The 23294-nt window shown below is 35.9% G+C and overlaps 1 protein-coding gene across 1 annotated transcript; it reads left to right on the forward strand.

Moving 5' to 3' along the window:
- The first annotated feature begins 807 nt into the window (after window positions 1-807).
- On the forward strand, window positions 808-1527 carry LOC142554690 (UDP-glycosyltransferase 91D2-like). Its single transcript, XM_075665359.1, has one exon. The coding sequence runs from the start codon at window positions 808-810 to the stop codon at window positions 1525-1527; it is 720 nt and encodes a 239-aa protein (XP_075521474.1).
- The last annotated feature ends 21767 nt before the right edge of the window (window positions 1528-23294 follow it).

Consider the following 23294-nt stretch of genomic DNA (forward strand, 5'->3'; position numbering starts at 1 on the left):
CGATTAACTCTTTTTTGTGAAAATGACATTCTCAGGTGTTTCATCCACATGTCAAATATAGTTGTATGTCGTTTTTTACAATGGGGATTTCATAAAAACAAAATAGTAAATATCAATAGGGAGAACATCTCAAAGAAAAATCGAGGACACTATAAATATCGAATAGGTCTTGTGTGAGACGGTCTCATGAATCTTTATCTGTGAGACAGGTCAACCCTACCGATATACACAATAAAAAATAATACACTTAACATAAAAAGCAATATTTTTTAATGGATGACCTAAATAAGATATTCGACCCATAAAATTGATTCGTGAGACCGTCTCACAATAAATTTTGCGACTAAATGCCAGTGTCCTAAATTGCTATAATTTTTTTTTACCTCCAATTACGATATACATATTCCGTGTGTATCCAAAATTATTGTTTGGACTAATTTTATACGTATAACTAAAATTATACAATAATTTGTATAATATAAAAAATTAATATACAAATTTTATTTATCAAAATTTATGATCAATATAAAATATAACAAGATAATAACAAAATTTTTATATTGTAAATATAATTATATGATAAATTTTTTCTAATTATTATATTGTTCAATATGCATCATCAAATCTTTTTTTTTCGTTTTACCCAAAGATTTTCTTGATTTTTTTTATACGCTGAATGATTGATAATTACTTTATTAATGGACGATCCTTAAAAAAAAAAACATAATGTCATTTTAAACCGCGTGATTATCTCACCGGGACGGATCTTGTTGCAGTGGTGCTGCATCCACGAGCTAGCGATCAACAATGGCTGATGATCGGAATCTACACATCGTGATGTTCCCATGGCTGGCTTTTGGGCACATCATTCCGTTCTTGGAGCTCTCCGAAGCCATAGCTCGAAAGGGAACGTCGTGGATTTCAATCAAGGAGTGGCTCGATAAACAAACCAAAGGCTCTGTTCTGTACATTGCATTTGGAACAGAAGTAACGCCGAATCAAGATCAACTCGACGAACTAGCACACGGGCTCAAACTATCTCAAGTTCCTTTCCTTTGGGTTTTCCGAAGGCCGGCGTTTTCAAGGAGGGACAAGATACACCTACCCGAGGGATTCGAGGAGAGAGTAAAGGGACGAGGGGTTGTTTGGATAGATTGGGCACCACAGGTGAAGATACTTAAACATGATTCGGTTGGTGCATTCTTGACTCACTGTGGAACCACTTCGACTTTCGAGGCGCTCATGTACGGCATACCCCTGGTTATGCTACCATTGTTGGGGGATCTGTGGATGAACGCTAGGATTTTAGAGGAAAAGCAGATAGGTATGGAAATACAACGTAACGACGAAGACGGATCGTTCACGAGAGATTCGGTAGCGCAGTGTATAAGAATGGTGATGGTTGAAGATGTTGGGCAGAAATTTAGGGACAAAGCTAAGGAAGCAAGTGCTGTTCTTGGTGAGCGAGAGATACATGATGGATACCTAGACAAATTCACGGAGTATCTTCTCAGGCATAAAAGTTGAAATACTTTGTTGCATGTGTTGTAGTCTTTCTAAAAACTAGTCGTATGAAATGAAATAAATAAGTATTTATTGTGTGTTAATTTTTATAAATTTAAGATCATTCAAATAATGAAATATAAACCATAAAAATAAGAAATCTAAATTGATGGATGTATGAATTAAAATCCCATGGATGAGAAACTTCGGGTTATCGATTTTATTTCTTCAGTAAATGCAACAAAATTTGTGAAAAGATGAAATAAAACATATGTATAACATTTCTGTTGGGGTTATATTTTATTTAGACCCAAAACGTAATCAAGCCAAGGAAGAGGAATAAAAGAAGTATATAAGATAAGAAAGCTCATTAATTCAAAATTGATTTGAATATATCAAATGACGTGTAGATAGGAGGAGATCATGAGAAAGAAACATGGACAGATCGTGAGTCACGGAGAAAGTGGAAAAAAACCGCACAGTACAGAGAAGAAAAAAAGGACATCGGCCAAAACAACACACACACAATCTCTCGCACAAATTCTAGCAAACTCCTAGTAGAATTATCATAGCTTTAGTCAATCGTTTTCATTCCAGATTTCAGTAGCTCAAGTCATCTTCTTTTATATTTCAGCAACATTATTTATTATATGTCAATATTTTGTGAATTTCTACATTTTATTGAAAATATAGATCATGTTAGGAATTAATCTCTAGTTTTCTTTGTTTATCGAATAATATTTTTTTAGGAGATTATAACGGATGGTAAAATTTAGTATCTACAATCGTTGTTTTTTTGGAAGTTAGATTTTTTTTATCAATTTTACACAAATTGGTGCATATGTGTACCTGACACGCCTGCAAATCAAAAAATTGTGCAAACAATTTTTGACACGCCTAGTGTAACACCATTATGCCGCCATGAAGGAAAGAAAACGTCAATCAAGGGAATGAGGAGTCTCTACCAAACCAAGAAGAGTTTCAAGCTCCACGGACAGAACAACAGGTTGCTGAAGAGTCGATCAGGGAGTTGGATTTGCATACAAGACGTATTCCAAAGGTATATATGCTCATATTTCAAACCGTTTGGTTGAAGAGTTGACTACGATGAAAATTGAAGAGATATCACAAACACTATCTAATGCTATGTCTGATTGATTGAAAATAGTCTTGGATAAACCAAATCAGTCAAACAATAAACCAAATCTGTGGAGTCGTTTATCGACAGGCTCAAAAAGATTAAAAATAAGTACAATGTGTTCTTAATTGAGACCCAGTTCATGAAAAATGACACAAAATGGTTTGGATTTTGAATTGAGGAAGAAATTCCAAAACATGAAGTTCATGGATTTCTTTGAGTTGACTGCCAAATTTGATGAATATGAATAACTGTTATGGGAGGAGTCATACAAAAAGAAAACTAATATGTGGTCTTATTATCAGGAGGTTGAGGATGTTATATTGGTTGAGATATGATCAATTGGTTCATGTACAGTTCTTCTACTAAAAAAGAAACTAACTGAACCAGAGAAGAAGAATAGCCCCCAACTCCCCAAGGATATGCAATACAATTTTGACGTATCAAAGACTGATAAAGCTATTGAATTTCTGGTAAAAGAAAAATTCATCACTTTTTCACCAGATCACGTAGTGTCAGCCAAAGAAGAGCTGAAGGGTCGAGAATATTGTAAGTATTATAACTGATATAATCATGCCACTAAGTTTTGCTGGGCTTCCAATAATATTTTGCATGACAGAATTAACAAGGGAGTCTTGAAGTTTCCTGACGAACAAGAGTTCATGGTGGTAGATGATGATTCATTTCCCCGGTCAGCTTTTATTAATGTAAATGTGATAGATTTGAAGGATCTTCTTAACAAGAAGAGAAGCCAGACCCTTGGAGTGACAGATAGAAGGATTAAGAAATGCTGGACCCCAAGGGACAAAAGTTTGAAACTACTGGAAAGTGAAGGATCATGTGCTAGTGCCTTCGAAGGATTTCAAACACAATATTCTCCAATGAGCTGCAATAGCTCGTGTTCTAAGAATGTTAACACCGACAAATTAAATCGAGTTTTGTTAAGAAAACCAAGCGAAAGAAACATGAAGGAATCCTTATTGAAGAAGACTGATAAATTAGAAAATATTTTAACTTATGTAATTTGAATAACTGAAAAGTAGGGGATCAGTTGTCGCATATATCAATTCAGTTATGGCAGAAAATGAACCGACGGATGCTCTAATTGATCAAGTCAGTTTGTAAAAAGCAGTTAATCAGTTAAATACACAAGATAAGTTTATGGATGTCCGGAGACTTCAACTGCTCCTACATCACCCCTCTACCACCTCGGGTAGGATTCACTAGAAGAATTTGATTTATACAACTACTTGTACAAACCCACCCAGATTAGGACTTACCCACTGCCTAACTGAATTCCTAGTCTAGACTGAAGGCAACACCTTCCAGCCAACACTTCTTTAACGTCTCTGTGAGAAATACTACATAGACAAGTTTAACATCTTTGTGCAAGACTGTATTTGGAGAGGTGGTGGTGGTGTTTAAGTGTGAGAACTGAACAAAGGTGTTCTCGCACACTGAGGGAAATAAGCTTCTAAACTAAGCTGATAACACGTTGAAGTATCCCTCTGGGCTGATTTGCTTCTTGAAAGCTAATAAGCATTTAGCGTGTCCTCTCTTTTTTTTTTCCACACTTTCTCTCTTCTGTGTGTCTCTATTGTTGAGTCCTCACCGATCTCCTCTTTATATAAGCGGGAAACTAATTGTACAGTGAGACTTAATAAATATATCTGTTGCATCTTAAATTTGTTTCTTGGACTCTGTGTCTCGACTTTTATACTGTCTTTCTGAAACACTTTGTCATTAAAGCTCTGATGCAACGTTCATTATTGTCCTTTAGCTGGACAATTGCTTTTGTACCTTTGTGTATAGCTGGAATCCACTGAATGAGTTTGTATTCATCTACAACTGAAAGATTCTTAACTGATGCTCCGAACTAGTCAGCTGAACTGATCTTCAGTTGGGCTGTTGAAATCAGTTGAATCATCAGTTAAACTGATTTAAATCTCGTTCAGTTGAACTGATCAGCTGGGTTTCTTCATCAGTTGAACACTCCTTCGGCTGGCCAGGCTTCTGAGGTTCTCCTGCTGAACCACCAATCAGTTGGACAATCTGCTGAACTGCTCAATTGACATATCAGTTCGCATGATTCAGTTTGTGCGAACAGTTGGGTCTTCAGTTTACGATTCAGACACCTCGTAACCGATCCTAACTTCTGCACACTTAAGGTAAATTATTAGAAACAGAATAACAAATTTTGTTAATATCAAAATCAAGATTACAAACTTGAAAAGTTCCAACAATCTCCCCATTTTTGATCACAAAACTCGAGCAATTAAAACGGTAAAAAAAATATTAAAACATTTTTAAAAGACCTTTTAAACTTACGAGGGTTAGTATGTTTAAACGACGTTTAAAATCTTCCCCTCAAGAACTGGATTAAAAACGAGTTAAAAACAACTTCAGTTGAAGAAAAGAAACCTCCCCCTCAACAACTGAATTTTAAAGTCGGATAGAAAAGTAAATTTACAGTTTGGGGATAAAAGAAAAACTCCCCCTCAAAAACTGAATTAAAACTCGTATTTGAGAAGTAATTTATCTAAGCATCCATTCAGAGGTTATATTCATTCAAGCAATGTAGACAAGAAGTCTGGAAATATCCATTCAGTCACAACGAAACATAACTAGATACACATGATGTTTATTAAATCAAATAGACTTCCTTGTATTTACATTTGAGTACATACATCATCAGTTGTAAGGAAAAATGCTACTACAATAGTGTTAGGATCGATGGGGGGATCATCGTTGAACTACAATAGCTCGGTTCTTGAAATATTGAATACCGATGAATTAAATCGAGTTTGGTGTTCAAACCAAGCGAAAAATACTCGAAATACTCCTTCGTAGAAACTGATTAAATATTTTGTAAAGCATTTGAAATATATGCAAGTTGAATGAGTAAAAAATATTTTAGTTGAAGCATTTTATCAAACACTTAGTATCCAATATTTTGGTTTTTGAAGAACACATAAAACGACAATGCATCTTTAAAACTATGAAAATGATAAGTAAATGCAATAAACAAATAGACACAAATTTGTTTATGGATGTTCGGAGACTTCAAATGCTCCTACTTCACTCCTTCTTCCCCTTGGGAAAGATTCACTAGAAGACTTTGATTTATACAACTCTTTGTACAAACTCACTCGGCTAGGACTTACCCACTGCCTTAACAGAACTCCTAGCACTCAAGATTGTAGGCAGCACCTCACAATCAGCATAATGTTTAACGTCTCTTATGCCAAGACTACAAACACAATCTTTTACGTCTTTGTGTAAAGACTCACTCAACTAATATTTGAAGTTTCAAGTCTCTTGTATATGTGTGAGTGATTGTGTGTGAGGAATTTATCTTTTACAATGTACATCTCAAATGTATCCTCACACAAGGGCTGGTGCTCTCAACTAGCTAAATTCTTCATGCTAACTGCCCATGCTTTGAATCCCCTTCAAAAGCTCTTGTTTGATATTCAATATGTTGTATTTATATGCCCCAACAATTATATATACGTTAGACACAATAATATGACCGTTTGGAAAGTTTCTGTAGTGTTTATGAAATTGTAACAGTCAAATTCGTCTTTCTGGGCATTTTCCCGACTTGTCAACTCTTGTCAACTCAACTGGTCGTTCAGTTCAACTGGTCAGCAGCTGGTTCAGTTCAGTACAGTTCAGTTGGTCAGCTGCTGGTTCGGTTCAGTTCAGCTGGTTTGGTTCAGTTGGTCTGGTTCAGTTGGTCAGCAGCTGGTTCAGTTCAGTTGTTCTGGTTCAGTTTCAATTGGTGTGCTGAAATCAGCCTAACTGATTTCAGTTTGTGCAGAGAACCAGTAGCTTCATCGTCATTTATCAGCATCTTAAGCTTTGATTCAGACTTTGACCTCTGAAGATGATTTGTAGATCTTCATCTTATCTTTCCTACGCATACTGAATCGCTTCATTTCGATAACCGAACTGAGAGATATGACCAAAAATACCGCAATTGCTCAAACCCAACTGATTGCTGTTTTCGTTCAATCAGTTTGGTAATTGAGCGATCAGTTAAACCTTGATAACATCCGAATTTACCCAACTGACGTGAAATACGACTTGTTCCAAATTAGGTTTTCTGATCAGTATAGTTGGCAGATTGTCATTTGGATCATCCAGATGAGATATATCTTCAATACACCGAAGTTTGCCAGAAATTCAGTTTGTGCAGAATTCAATTTCAGCTTGCTTCTTGTTTTAATAACTTCACACTTGAGTAAAAATGTTAGAAATACAACAACAAGTTTTGTTAACATCAAAATCAAGATTGCGAACATGAAGTTACAACAAATAGCTTATTTTAAATAACATCAGTTATCAGTTGGTTTATGTAAACAACTGGTTGCCTTGACTGCTTGAAATGCTGCACTAGTCATGATTTCAATTTGTTAGATAAACGAGTTAATTTGCCTTGAACTTGATCTTTGGCTTACCCAACTAGTCGAGCAGAATCTAACTAGGCTCAAGTGGAGTTCAGCTGGTGATTAAATCGACCAAAATCCCAACATGGATGAGTTTCATCTGAAGAACAGCTGACCTGGTAGCTTGCAACTGAAATCTTGTTCATCGAACAAATTACCCGTGCATCTTGATAGATGAAGCTCAGGGCCCTGCAGGCTGATTAAAGCCCCAAATCTATGAGTCGAGAAAAGTAGCGACAACGTTAGTTGTAGAAACAATCCTCTCAACCCTTCGTAATGAGTGATAAATAAATATTTTCAAATAATTTGAAAATTGTATGAAATACTTTTAAATAGCTTTTAGCACTATTTTAAAGTAACAAATTTTAAAACACAATTTTCTTCGAATGTTCTTCTTAGAACAACTAGCTCTGATACAAACTGAAGGATCGTGTGCTAGTGCCTTCGAAGGCATTTCAAACACAATATTCTCCGATGAGCTGCAATAGCTCGTGTTCTAAGAATGTTAACACCGATGAATTAAATCGAGTTTGTGTAAAAAAACCAAGCGAAAGAAATTCAAAGTAATCCTTCATGAAGAAGACTGTTAAATTAGAAAATATTTTAACTTATGTAAACTGAATAACTGAAAAGTAGGGATCAATTGTCGCATATATCAGTTCAGTTATGGCAGAAACTGAACCGACGGATGCTCTAATTGATCAAGTCAGTTTGAAAACAACAGTTAATCAGTTAAATACAAAATATATGTTTATGGATATTCGGAGACTTCAACTGCTCCTACGTCACCCCTTCTACCACCTCGAGTAGGATCCACTAGAAGAATTTGATTTATACAACTATTTGTACAAACCCACCCAGCTTAGGACTTACCCACTTCTTAACTGAACTCCTAGTCTAGACTGAAGGCAGCACCTTTCAGCCAACACTTCTTTAACGTCTATGTGAGAAAGACTACATACACAAGTTTAACGTCTTTGTGCAAGACTGTATTTGGAGAGGTGGTGGTGGTAAGTGTGAGAACTGAACAAATGTGTTCTCGCACACTGAGGGAAATAAGCTTCTAAACTAAGCTGATAACACGTTGAAATGTCCCTCTGGGCTGCTTTGCTTCTTGAAAGCTAATAAGCATTTAGCGTGCCCTCTCTTTTGTTCTTCTACTCTTTCTCTCTTCTGTGTGTTTCTATTGTTGAGTCTTCACTAATCTCCTCTTTATATATGCGGGAAACTGATTGTACAGTGAGACTTAATAAATGTATCTGTTGCATCTTGAATTTGTTTCTTGGACTCTGTGTCTCGACTTTTAGACTGCTCTTCTGAAACCCTTTGTCTTTAAAGCTATGATGCAACGTTTATTATTGTCCTTTGACTGAAAAATTGCTTTTGTACCTTTGTGTATAGCTGGAATCCACTGAATGAGTTTGTCTTCATTTACAACTGAAAGATTCTTAACTGATGCTCCGAACTAGTCAGCTGAACTGATCTTCAGTTGGGCTGATGAAATCAGTTGACTCGTCAGTTAAACTGATTTTACTCTCGTTCATTTGAACTGATCAACTGGGTTTCTTAAACAGTTGAACACTCATTCGGCTGGCCAGGCTTCTGAGGTTCTCCTGCTGAACCACCAATCAGTTGGACAATCAGCTGAACTTCTCAATTGACATATTAGTTCGCCTGATTCAGTTTGTGCGAACAGTTGGGTCTTTAGTTTACGATTCAGACACCTCGTAATCGATCCTAGCTTCTGCACACTTAAGGTAAATTATTAGAAACAGAATAACGAGTTTTGTTAACATCAAAATCTAGATTGCAAACTCTAAAAGTTCCAACAGAAAGTATAGTGTTGATCGATTAAGATCACTTCAATAGCGATTCTCCAGAAATATAGGTGGATCCCGACCTCCAGGCCGAGGAAACAACATTTCTTCGAGAGTCCAGTGCCTAAGTATCAATGGTTTAGGGGGATTCGTCTCACAATAAGCACCAAAGATACTCGGATAGGAGAAACACATATGGATTTGAATTGCGAAGGATGTAAATGAGGGAAAAATCAGCTGATCATGATATAGAGCGGTGTGTGGATGAAACTTCAAAAAGAGAAATGATTGAGGGCAGGGGAGCAAAGACCAGGTACTTCCTTCCTGTCGGATGCGAGTTTACTAAGTCCTAGAGTGTGGCCCAACACAAAAATTTCTGTAGGTCACTCACTAGGAATCATAAGAGAAGGTTTTTGAGAGAAAGTGCTGTTGTAAAAAAGGTGGAGTCCACTAAGCTGGAAAATTGACCCACACTTGATATTCAAGTCATTGAAGATCATGCAGGGAGTAGGTCCAAGTTTGGTAGATCAGCTATTGAAGATATGTTAGTGGACGACGACGACGATTTATTTAATAAAGATGATGATCAAAGAAGAAAAACAATCAACTTCTGTGTGAGAAAGTTTCACATCACTTTGGATTGTCCCACAGGAGTAGTGATATTGCCAGATATATTTAAAATGGTGGAAAAGGAGAATGAGGAGTTGATGCACAAAGAATAAGTGCAGAAGAAAGGTCATGAAAATAAACTCCTCGAAGGAAGTTCAAGAGTGAATATCAAAGAAGATAAGCCAAACAGGCCCAAACAAGTGATACTCAAGAAGCCTACACCAGCGATGACCAAGAATATAAGGCCGTTGTGCATCAAAGCTCGTGTAAATGGGAAGTCAATATCTAGGGTGTTGATTGACAATGGCATAGCTGTGAATGTCCTGCCGTGGAAACCACCAAGAACATTGAGGTATTCTCCGCTGATGTTACTATGGGGAGTATGTCATCTTTGTGTGTATTTTTCGTAGTAAACTCGTCTGCCAACTTCCAAGCGTTATTTTGGAAATAAACAAGGCCAACCAATGGCCAAATCCTCATAAATTCAACTTCCGACTGCAAAGATCAATATCACAAGAGAATCACACAAAAGCTCACACACAACGAGTTGAGCATCAAGTGTCAAGGGTAAGACATGAGACACTATCTGTCATGTTTTAGAACTCAACCAGTACTATCATCACTACAAATATGAGATTCTACATAGATAGATGGATGCAAAAGGCTTTGCCTAGATTATATTCATACCAAGGATATGTAGCAGCTGCAAAATAGAGTAGTTTCAAATCACAAATGGATCTTGAAGGCAGTAACTGATGCTAAATCGACTCAAAATATAAATGTGCGAAGGGTTATTTGCATTGGCAAGAAAATTAGTAAAATCAGTAAGTTATCAAGAATGGTCAAGTGACATAATTCCTAAATCCAAATGACCATAGCAGTGGACTTTCTGGACATGACAGACAAGTAAAACAGTAAAAGATCAAGAAAAAAGCATTTACAGACAGAAGTTAATAATACGGCTGTCACCATTCACCATAAAAAATGAGCAGCTAGCTGATGAGTGGTAGCGAGCATCACCACAGTAGCAATGAGTGGCGAGTGACTGAATCTAAGGTGGGGCAAGCATGGCAGCAGAGTGTCGCATGACCAGCGAAAGTGCATTTCTAGCTTGGGTCGCAAAAGTACGGATCACAGCAGCTACACGATGAGCGAGAGGAGCTAGGTCGAAGCAAGGACTGAGGTGGCTAGTCGGGTCGCAGGCGACGTGACGGGCTACTGGTGAACACAATATTTGGGTAAAATATTTATCGATGACGTCCATGTAGAGTATTCCGGAACGGTGATATCAAGATTTGGCTTGGACTTTTGGAAGAAGAAGAAGAAGAAAGGGGGAAACTAAAATTTTGAATGTGATTGTTTTTCCCAAAGTTTTGGACCCAATTTATGAAAGCAGAATGGGGCTTCATGGGCTTCCAGTTTCACGGGCTTGACTAAAAAATGGATTAAGGATTTATTAACAAGCATTTTTTCCCAATGGGCCAATGCTTGTGGGGGGGCATTTTTTGTGGCTATATTTTTATTTAGGCCCCAAGTTGGACAAGCCCAAAACTTAATCAAGCCCAGGAAGAGGAATAAAATAAGCAGATAAAATAAGAAAGGCCTTTAATTCAAAATTGGTTTGAATAGATCAAATGACATGAAGATAGGAGGAGATCATGGAAACTAAACATGGGCAGATCGTGAGTCATGGAGAAAGTGGAAAAAACCGCACAATAAAGAGGATAAAAGGAGGGCATCGGCCAAAACAATACACACACAATCTTTTGCACAAATTCTGGCAAACTCTCTGCGGAACTCTCATAGCTTTAGTCAATTGTTTTCATTATAGATTTCAGTAGTTCACAAGTCATCTTCTTTTATATTTCAGTAACATTATTTAGTATATGTCAATATTTTGTAAATTTCTACATTATTGAAAATATAGATCATGTTAGGAGTTTATCTATCAATTTCCAGTAAAGTTTCTCTAGTTTTCTTTGTTATGACGTCTTTTCTGTTTAGGAGATCATAACATACGGTTAAATTTAATGTCTACAATCGTTTTATTTTTAGAAGTTAGATTTTTTATTATTTTTACAAAAATTGGTGCATCTTTGCACCTGACACGCACGTAAATCAAAATATTGTGCAAACAATTTCTAATTCTCTTTTTTAGGATTTAAATATGACATTTCTACAAACACTTAGTTTGCCAGTAGGACCCTTCAATCTTCTAAATAAATGATGATGATGATGATGATTTAGTTTCTGAAACGGAGAAATTGGACTTTTGAAATGTCATTCTAGCATAAAAAAAGTAATGCTACAAAGGAACGATGAAATGAAGAATAGGGGAGTTGAGATCGAGTGTGTTAATGGGACGATTCATTTTATGAAATTGAGGGAGTCAGAGAATTGAAAACTATCGAATGCCACGTACGTGTTTGAATTAGAAAATGTGGAGATGAAGGGTAATATTGGTATATCCAAAAATAGACCAAGACACTAAACAGTTACTAAGAGATATTTAATTTTAATAATACAGTAATAGAAGTAATACATAACTTAATTACAGAAACTCCAATCGAGCGCTATCTTTATCTTTGTGTTGCAGACATTTGGTGCAACATTGTAAAGATATTTTTGGATAATTTTTTTATTATGTTTTATTTGTTAATTATACAATGTATTTCATTATTTATAGTAATTGTTATTTATAGTGTATTTTAGTTTAATTTTTCGGTAATCTAACTGTTAGGACCATGGAAGTGTTTAAAGAGGTGAATAAACTTTTTAAAATTTTCTCTTAAACACTGACATATAATGCGACCGGTCTTGATATGGTTAGCTATACAATACATGATTTTCTCAACTCTTAAAAGCGTTCGGACCAAAAGTAGTGCAAAAAACGGGCGGAAGGTTTTTATGATTCTTTATACTCAAGAATAAAGACAAAACATAATACGTAAGTGACATAAATGAAATGAAACAAGGATTTTAATGTTGTAGATTCCATAATATTAAATCTATAAATCATGTGATTAAATCCATATATCATAACACGCCAGGAATTCATGTCAAATTATCAGAAAATATGAATAACAGTAAACACGTACCAGAATCCATGGATTGATATAGCGTCAAAGTTATGGATCTTCCAAGACAACAGAGAATCGACCACCTTATTCTTGCCTTTGATGGGAGAAGGAGAGAAATCTAGAATACGTGTGCCGTATGTATTCTGTGTTATTCTCTGTGCCTTGGGGACCATAACCTTAGCAGTCTTCAACCCATCATAGAAGACCTAATTGGGCTGGGCTTCTACACATAAGGTGGATCATACCAATTTATTTAATACTTTGTAAACCCATAATTAATTAGATCACTTTATTGAGTCCTTTATTAGATAGCTTGTCTATGTACAATTAATTAAATTATGTGAGCCCACAAAATAATTCCAACAGTCTCCCACTTGGGCCACATAAGTTATCCGGATATTGTATATGCAAAAACTGGATTGAGCTCTTGCTATCTAAACCAAAATATTCCTTAACAATCTGGTCTATCGATTATACCAATATCGAACCAAAGCAGTCATGGCTACATTTAAAATCACTAGACCCATCAATGATCACAATATTAGCATAATCAATAACATAGATCAAGTATGGATGTGTAGCATGGAAATACATAAATGTGATCCCAAAATAAAACCTGTATTTCCAACCGGTCCTCCTAATGACTCAAAGAGTCCAATAATAGACTTTCAACCAAATGCTAAACGCAATGAAAGTCATCACTTTATTTCAGAGTAATTCAAATAAACCTTAGTCTGTACAGAAACTTAAATCATGTCAAATGAGTCAATGCTCAAATCGAATACAAACTCCCACTGTACAGGCACATCAACTATATGGACAACACCAATGTGTGTCACATGCCCAAAAAATATTGGGTGGCCAACCCATGACAAACGCATCCGCAATTATAGAGTTTGCAATAACATGCTCAATTGACACATAACCACTCTGAATTATTTCCTTCCAACTGGAAACTTCATATCAAAAAATTTTGATTTTGACAAGTTTCAGTTGTTCTTTAAGTATAATATAGCGGCTTTATTATCACAATTGATCCTCAATGATTTCTTAAACCAATGATCATTACCGGTGATAAAATTCCGCAACTTTATTCGGATTCCAAATATCCAACTATTTCCAAATGTCAGATTTCCGATGTGTGAGCATAAAATCTTTAGTTCACTTTATGTATCGCATAACCCGATTAATAATCCAATGTCGGGTTTCTTAAATATCTGCCCATTATTCTAATGATGTTCACAATATCTAAACAATGTTCTCTATAAATCCGAATGAGATTACCACATGATAAAATTTATACCAGCACATATGTACACATAAACATCAATATATATTTCTCAATGTTGACTTTCCAATTTACTCACTCCCACTAAAGTCAACATACGAAATTAATTTGCATTTAATTTCAAAATTTCATGCATGCATAATGTCAATGTCATTTAAAATATTGATGTTCAATTTATCAAGCTTATCAATCAAAGAACTCATACCAAACATATTTGAATTTTGAAAAACTGAAAATACCACATGGATAAAGGAAAAACTTGATTTGTCTAAACATGAAACTAAAATCAAATTTCGTTTTTTTTTTAAAATTCAAATATCATAAAATAAAAAAAACTCAGTTCCCAAATAAAGCTTTAGAAAAAAAAACACCAACAGTTTTATTTTCATTTTCCATAAGATGTATCTTTCATTATCAGTTGGCAACCGGCTCCTTAGGCAACCCTTTCTTTGCACGCCAATTGGCGTATTTGGGACAATCTTTCTTCACATGCCCATCAGTCCTTTTGCAAAAGAAACAAGTGATCACTTTATCTTGTTTCTGTTGCTCCATATGCTGTGAAGTCCCAGAGTTTCCTTCCTTATTGCTCCATTTCCTTTTCTTACTGATGCAATTACCTTGATAGTTAGATGTCAAGTGAGCACTTTCAATCACATCTTGTTTCAATCTCTCATCTTCCTGAACGCACTGCGCAATAAGCTCATTCAAAGTCCACTTTTCCTTCTGGGTATTATAACTTATTTTGAATTGATTAAATTGCGCAGGCAGAGAGATCAAGACTAAATGCACGACTATGTCTTTCGACAATTCCAACTTGAATGCTTTTAGTCGAGTCACAAGATTTGACATTTCCATTATGTACTCCCTGATGTTCCCTTTCTCTTTGTACCTCATTGAGACAAGTTTATTCAGAATAGTACTTGTCTCGACCTTTTCGTTTGCAGCGAAACGATCTGCTATTTGAGTAAGAAACTTTTTGGCATCATTTTCTTCAGGAATTGCACCCTTTATAGTATCTGGAATGGAGTGTTTCATAATCATCAGACTCATGCGATTTGATCGCTCCCACTTTTCCGAAGAACCCTTTTGATCAGCAGTTCCTGAACTGGTCAAAAGTGCGGGGCGATCTTCCCTTAGCGCATAGTCCAAATCCATGCAGCCGAGCACTATCATAACATGCTCTTTCCATTTCTTGAAGTTTGAGCCATTAAGTACTAGAATGTGGTTCAGATTGGCAGATATAGAAGATGCTATAACAAAATAGAACAAAAAAAAAACTCACAGTAAAATATAGTCCATGCATATATTTAAATTAAATAAATCACAAAATATAAGCATGCTGGTGGTGGGCCCATAAAAAAAAAGTACCTAGCACAACATTGATATTTAGTCTTTGAACAAAAATAACAATTTGTAAGTGGTACACTCAAAAATCATGGTTATTAAATATTGATAATAAATCCGGCCAACAATATGCATTTCTTTGGACCGACAATTGCATGCATGGATAAATCCGAAATTATCACATATTTAGCACCACATATTGTGCTAAAATTTGGCCAGAAAATGATCTTTCTTTGGGCCGATCATTTTCCGCATAAATTTAACACAATTTAATATCATATAATGTGTCTACAATCTGGCAAGAAAATAATCTTCCTTTGGGCCGATTAATTTCTGATAGTTTTGACACGCTTTAAGATCACATAATTATGTGCTTATAATCTGGCCAAAAATAATCTTTCCTTTGGGCCGATTATTTTCTGCATAGATATAAACACAATTTTTTTTATTTTTTATTTTTTATAAAGTCTGCAATCTGGCCAAAAAATAATCTTCCTTTGGGCCGGCTATTTTTCGCATATATATAAATGCACTTGAAAAAGATATATTGAATCTAAAATCTGGCCAGAAAATAATCTTCCTTTAAGCCGATTAATTTCCGCATAGATCTAGATATACTTTAAAATCATCTATTGTGTTTGAAATTTGGCCAAAAAATAATCTTCCTTTGGGCCGACTATTTTTCGCATAAATTGAAACACAATTTATTTTAAACTTGAACAATATCTACATATCTCAAAAAAATCACTTTATTAACATGAAATTTAAATTTAACCAAATTTGAGATACAAGATATTAATTTAACTTTGATTGGGCCAAATAAAGCATGAAGACTAAATTTGCAAGAAATAAAATATTTGCACCTCATAATTATTCATCCACAAATATTTTATCGAAATAAACAAATACGATAAAATAATGAATAATTCCATTTTAATTTTATTTCATGCAATTAAATTTTGAAATAATCGAATTTAATTTTCACAAATCAGAATTGCGGAAGTCAAAATTTAATAAGTCAAAATTTGGACAACCAAACAAGGCCTTAAATTCAACAAAAATTATCCCCAAATTCGAAAAGAAAAAAAACCCTAACCCTAATCCCGAAAACCGGCGCCGCCGCCTCCTCCGGCGATATCAGTCGGCGGCGACCATCACCCAGGGTCGCCTTACCATCGCCGACCACTTTCCTACCATCTCAGACCACAAGGCTGCCTAAATTCGATCGAAATTCTTCAAAATTGGACGGAATTCGCGCGACCAGAGTTTCCGGGATTCAGTCGCAAAATACGATCACATCGCGGCGGTTTTCGATCAATAAACGATACTAATATGGGCGCAAGGAGATGGGAAAGAAAACACCTAGATAATTTCCGCCGGAAAGTGAGCGGAGAACGTCCGATTTGCCCCAAAATCCGGCGGCTATATTCCAGTTTCGAAAAAATTCGAATTTTTCGATTTTTTTTTAAAATTCGAAAATAAATCTGAATTTTTGGGTGTAAAATTCGAAAATACGAGATCCAAATAACATGAATTTATTCAGATCCAAATTCAGAAAATTTAAAAATTAGATCTGAATCCAAAAAATTTAAAGACAAGAAAATCGTCTCAGATCTGAGAATAAAACATACTTTCCTGTTTCGAACCATCAATAAACAAAATTCTCATAATTCAAGATGAACGTGGCTCTGATACCACTTGTTGTAGATTCCATAATATTAAATCTATAAATCATGTGATTAAATCCATATATCACAACACGCCAGGAATTCATGTCGAATTATCAGAAAATATGAATAACAGTAAACACGTACCAGAATCCATGGATTGATATAGCGTCAAAGTTATGGATCTTCCAAGAACACAGAGAATCGACCACCTTATTCTTGCCTTTGATGGGAGAAGGAGAGAAATCTAGAATACGTATGCCGTATGTATTCTGTGTTATTCTTTGTGCCTTGGGGACCATAACCTTATATAACCTTAGTAGTCTTCAACCCATCATAGAAGACCTAATTGGGCTGGGCTTCTGCACATAAGGTGGACCATACCAATTTATTTAATACTTTGGAAACCCATAATTAATTAGATCACTTTATTGAGTCTCTTATTAGATAGCTTGTCCATGTACAATTAATTAAATTATGTGAGCCCACAAAATAATTCCAATATTTAATAAATGTTAGGAGACTCAAATTCCAACATCACTCATTCTTCCACTTAAGAATAATTTTACTAGATGACTTTGGTTTTAAAACTCTATGTAACATTCCGCTTCAACCTTATGACTTGTCCACTACCTAAGTTGAAAATCATAGTTTAAATTTCACCAATGGTTGAGACAACAAGTCTCACAACCAATACAATAGAAATTTATAGAAAGAATAAATCATCAGATTCAAACTATTGAACAACTCCTCAATGATCTTGAACGGATGAGTAGTTGATAGAAGCCCTAGATGATCCTCGATGATCGGATAGATATTCTTTGAAACGAGAGCTATTGAGCAGTAGTTGATATGGGTATGAATAGTTATTATAAATTTTTCAAAAAATGCAAGCTTGAAAAATTGCTTCGAATGTATGTCAGATCATGTCGTGTCGTGTGAAGTTTTCCTTGAAATCTTCTATTTATAGTCCTATTTGCCTTCCTGTTCAACGTTCACCTGTACTTTATCAATGCAAAAGTATTTTTGATGTCGTCCTTTCTTGATTAATAGTACATTTCAATAAATGAGCAATGTGACATTTTCCAGTTATGAAAAGAAACGGTCATTGATAGCAAAACGTGATTGTATTTGAGCTATGAGTTTTTATGAAAACATTCTCATCTTCTGATGTCTTATGTGTAGTGCATGATCAGTAAGTTAACTTTTCTCAAAGACTAGATAGGATCTTTATAAGATGTATGACTTGAATATGAAGATAACTTACTCAACCGTTTTCAAATATGTTTCGACAGAGTGAACAGTTGAGTGGCCTTATGCCACAGACTTGTAAGCTCGAGCGGTCGAATAGATAAATATGTTGCTAAGGATAAAACAGTTGGACAGCTTTGCACCTTGAGACCAGTTGAACGATTTATTCTGACCCTTCAACGGAACGGTTGAATATATGTAATACATGCAAATGCAGCTTGATCTAGTACATAAGTCATTGTTTGTTACCATCAAAACTAAAGAATCTTACACTCATGTTAAATTGACTTGAAATGTTTGGGCCTAATAAATCGATTGTCAAGATGGGGGCCCAATAAGGAAGTCAAGGCCAACGGGTATATCAGTGGAGACGTCAATACAGTTGGAAGGGATTCTGGTTTTCTTCTTGATTCACGGTTACGCTCAAGAAAAGAAGAAGAAAGAGAGAGAGTTTCGAAACCTCCAGCTGAGATTGAGTCCAGACGAGCTGAAATACTCCATTGATCCACCTACACAAGCTGCAAGGGAGAATAGTTACTGGGAAATCACAGGGCTCTAAATTTCTTGGGATTCTCGGGTATTAGGTTTGTGATAGAGAGAAAAGATCAAGAAAGAGTTGAGTTGTAACATGTGAATATTCTCTGATTCATAAATAAAATTGTTTCCTTCTTCCCGTGGACGTAGATCACTTGTGATCGAACCACGTAATTGCTCTGTTCTTCTTTTATTTCTTGTGCTTGGTTTCTGGAGTTGTGAAATCGTTGCTGTTTGTGATCTTGGATTGGTTTCTTTGTAATATCAAACTTGTTAGACATTTACCCCATCGATATGGTTTAGTTTCCCACAGACGGCGTCACTTGTTATGAAATGTCTAACAAGTTTGATATTACAAAGAATCCAATCCAAGATCACAAACAGCAACGATTTCACAACTCCAGTAACCAAGCACAAGAAATAAAAGAAGAACAGAGCAATTACGTGGTTCGATCAAACTGCAACAAACAAGGAATGGATTCTTGATTCGGGTTGTAGTTTTCACATGTGTCCTAACAAGGACTGGTTTGAAGTTTTGGAACCAGGGGATGGTGGATTAGTACTGCTGGGAAATAACAAAGGTTGTAAAGTAATTGGAACAGGTAACATCCGATTGAAACTGCATGATGGCACTGAAAAATTGCTTCAACAAGTCAGGTACATTCCTGAACTCAAGAGAAATCTCATCTCACTTGGCATATTAGAAATGAATGGTCATACATTTAATGCAGAAAATGGTCTGTTAAAGGTCATGAAAGGATCCCTGACCATCATGAAAGGAATAAGGAAAAATGGGTTGTACTCATTACTGGGAAGTACAGTGGTAGGAAATGCAGCCACCATACAAAATTCAGAAACTGGAATGGCAAGACTTTGGCACATGAGGCTTGGCCATGTTAGTGAAAGCGGATTAGTTGAATTGTCAAAACAAAACCTCTTGTGTGGTGACAAAGTGAATGGTTTAGAATTTTCTGAATTTTGTGTCTTGGGAAAAGCCAAAAGAGTCAAGTTCACAACAGGAACTCACAAAACAACCAAACCATTTGAATATGTTTATGCTGATTTGTGGGGGCCTGCTCAAACACAAACTCATGGTGGAGGGAAATATTTTATGAGCATTGTAGATGATTTCTCAAGAAGAGTGTGGGTCATTATCTTGAAAACTAAGACAGAAACCTTTCGAAAATTTAAGGAGTGGCACAAAATGAATGAAAACAAACTTGGATCTAAGCTAAAACACCTAAGGACGGATAATGGCTTAGAGTTTGTCTCGGATGAATTCACTGAGTTCTGCAGAAAATTAGGTATAACCAGGCATAAAACAGTCCCCCACACACCTCAACAAAATGGCCTAGCTGAGAGGATGAATAGAACTCTATTGGAATGGGTGAGGTGCATGCTATTGAATGCTGGATTACCAAAATCCTTTTGGGGTGAAGCTGCTGTAACAGCAGGTTACCTGCTGAATCGATGCCCCTCTGTAGCTATAAATTGTAAGACACCAATGAAACTGTGGTGTGGTAAACCAGTAGACTACAGCCACTTAAAAGTGTTTGGATGCAGGGCATACTCTCATACAAGACAGGGAAAACTTGATGCTAGGGCAAAGAGGTGTATTTTTATTGGTTATCCTCAAGGTGTCAAGGGTTATAAACTATGGTGTTTAAAACCAAGTGAACAAAAATGTTTCATAAGTAGAGATGTGATATTTGATGAAACTAAGATGGGATATCCAACACATAACCAGAAACAAAATCCCATAAATGAGACAGATTCAAGGGAATCTCAAATTGAGGTGGAGCTTCAAGATTTAAATCCACAGGAAAATAATCACAATAGTGGAACAAAAACTGAAGCTCAAGAAGAGGAATTACAAGAACATGAGGCTGATGTGCGAACTGATGAAATCAAGACTTATGCTCTTGCAAGAGACAGGAAAAGAAGAGTTATTAATCCACCATTGAGATATGGACATGCCGATCTTATTTCCTACGCATTCAATGTGGCAGAGGACATTGTGTATGAGGAACCTAAAACTTACAAGGATGTTTTAAACAGCAAGGAAAGAAAGCTCTGGAAAGCTGCCATGGATGAGGAAATGAGATCACTAACCAAAAACAGAACCTGGATACTTGTGAATCGACCCAAAAACCAAAGGATTGTGGGATGCAAATGGATTTACAAGATAAAACAAGGAATCCCAGGAATTGAAAAGGAAAGGTATAAGGCTAGATTAGTAGCCAAAGGTTTTTCACAAGTGGAAGGAGTTGATTTCAATGAAATTTTTTCACCAGTAGTTAAACACACCTCCATAAGATTAGTTCTTGCTTTGGTTGCTCATTTTGACCTTGAGCTGGAACAATTGGACGTTAAAACAGCTTTCCTACACGGTGTGTTAGAAGAAACAATTTATATGAGCCAACCGGATGGATATACTATGGCTGGAAATGAAAACAAAGTCTGCCTACTGAAAAAATCCTTGTATGGACTTAAGCAAAGTCCAAGGCAGTGGTACAAACGCTTTGATGATTTTATTTTAAAGAATGGTTTTACTAGATGCAACCACGATAGTTGTGTTTACATAAAAAGAGAAAATGATAGGATCATGGCCTATTTACTCTTGTACGTAGATGACATGTTAGTGGCAAGTCATAGTAAATCAGAAGTTCAAGGAATCAAAGCTGTACTGAGTAAAGAATTCGAAATGAAGGACTTGGGAAGTGCCAAGAGAGTTCTAGGCATGGAAATAATAAGAAATAGAAAGGATAGGACTCTATTTCTTACACAAGGGGAGTATCTTGAAAAAGTTTTGCATAGATTTAATATGCATAAGTCAAAAGCTGTAACTACTCCACTTGGACACCACTTTAGACTCTCAGCAGACCAATCACCACAAAGTGAACAAGAAAGAGCAGATATGGCAACTGTGCCTTATGCAAGTGGTGTTGGGAGTATCATGTACGGTATGGTGTGTAGTAGGCCAGATTTGGCACATGCTGTGAGTCTCATCAGCAGGTTCATGTCAAATCCAGGTCGAAGCCATTGGGACGCATTGAAATGGTCCTAAGATACATCAGAGGCTCAGCTGATCTGGGGTTAATGTTCAAGCAACAGGAAGCAAAGGAGAATGCTCTAATAGGATATGTGGATGCAGATTTTGCTGGAAGTATTGATACAAGGAAATCTCTGACAGGATATATATTCACTATGTTTGGTACAGCAGTGAGTTGGAAATCAAATCTACAGTCGGTTGTGGCTCTTTCTACTACAGAAGCGGAATACATTGCTGTTTCAGAAGCCATAAAGGAAGTAATGTGGCTACAAGGGATGGCTGCAGAATTGTGAATCGAACAAAGTTGTGTTAAGGTATATTGGGATAATCAAAGCACTATACATTTAACCAAACACCAAGTTTTTCACGAAAGGTCCAAGCATATTGATGTGAAAATACATTTTGTGAGAGATGTTGTCAGCAAAAGATGTGTGAAGGTAATAAAGATACCGACATAAGAAAATCCAGCAGATGCACTTACCAAATCTCTACCTACAGCTAAGTTTAGGCATTGCCTGAACCTAGTCAATATGCGAAAAGCATGAAGCCCACAGGGGCTGGTTGGAAGGGGGAACATCTGTGTTAATGGAAACATTTGCAAGTCAAGGTGGAGAATTGTTAAATTGACTTGAAATGTTTGGGCCTAATAAATCGATTGTCAAGATGGGGGCCCAATAAGGAAGTCAAGGCCAACGGGTATATCAGTGGAGACGTCAATACAGTTGGAAGGGATTCTGGTTTTCTTCTTGATTCACGGTTACGCTCAAGAAAAGAAGAAGAAAGAGAGAGAGTTTCGAAACCTCCGGCTGAGATTGAGTCCAGACGAGCTGAAATACTCCATTGATCCACCTACACAAGCTGCAAGGGAGAATAGTTACTGGGAAATCACAGGGCTCTAAATTTCTTGGGATTCTCGTGTATTGGGTTTGTGATAGAGAGAAAAGATCAAGAAAGAGTTGAGTTGTAACCTGTGAATATTCTCTGATTCATAAATAAAATTGTTTCCTTCTTCCCGTGGACGTAGATCACTTGTGATCGAACCACGTAATTGCTCTGTTCTTCTTTTATTTCTTGTGCTTGGTTACTGGAGTTGTGAAATCGTTGCTGTTTGTGATCTTGGATTGGTTTCTTTGTAATATCAAACTTGTTAGACATTTCATAACAACTCACTATATTGATTTATACATTTGTAATTGAATAAAAAATTATTTATTCAATAAATAATTAAATTACTTATTCTTTTATAATCTTATATTTAATTAAACACAAAATTAATGTATCAATATTTTAATTAATGTATGAATAAATTAGTTGTTGTAAATAAAATAATAGAAAATAGTCCAATAATATTCCTTTTTAGTATATAGTTTAGAACTAAAGAGTTGAAAACGAGCTTTTTATTTCTTATAAAAGCTATAATATTTTGAGGTTAGTGTTATGCTAAAATATTGGAGATTGCCTTGCCATAATTTTCACCCCGTTGCGTTTTTTCACACTCGTGATCTTTCCTTCCTTCCTTTCTTTGAATAACAATTGACCATGTTGGAGAATGATCAAAAC

Source organism: Primulina tabacum, chromosome 8 (assembly GCF_025594145.1).
Source record: "Primulina tabacum isolate GXHZ01 chromosome 8, ASM2559414v2, whole genome shotgun sequence".
Lineage (NCBI taxonomy): Eukaryota > Viridiplantae > Streptophyta > Magnoliopsida > Lamiales > Gesneriaceae > Primulina > Primulina tabacum.

What these genes read in the sequence shown, in the direction of transcription:
- LOC142554690 (XM_075665359.1), top strand. Translation starts at nt 808, where the DNA reads ATGGCTGATGATCGGAATCTACACATCGTGATGTTCCCATGGCTGGCT.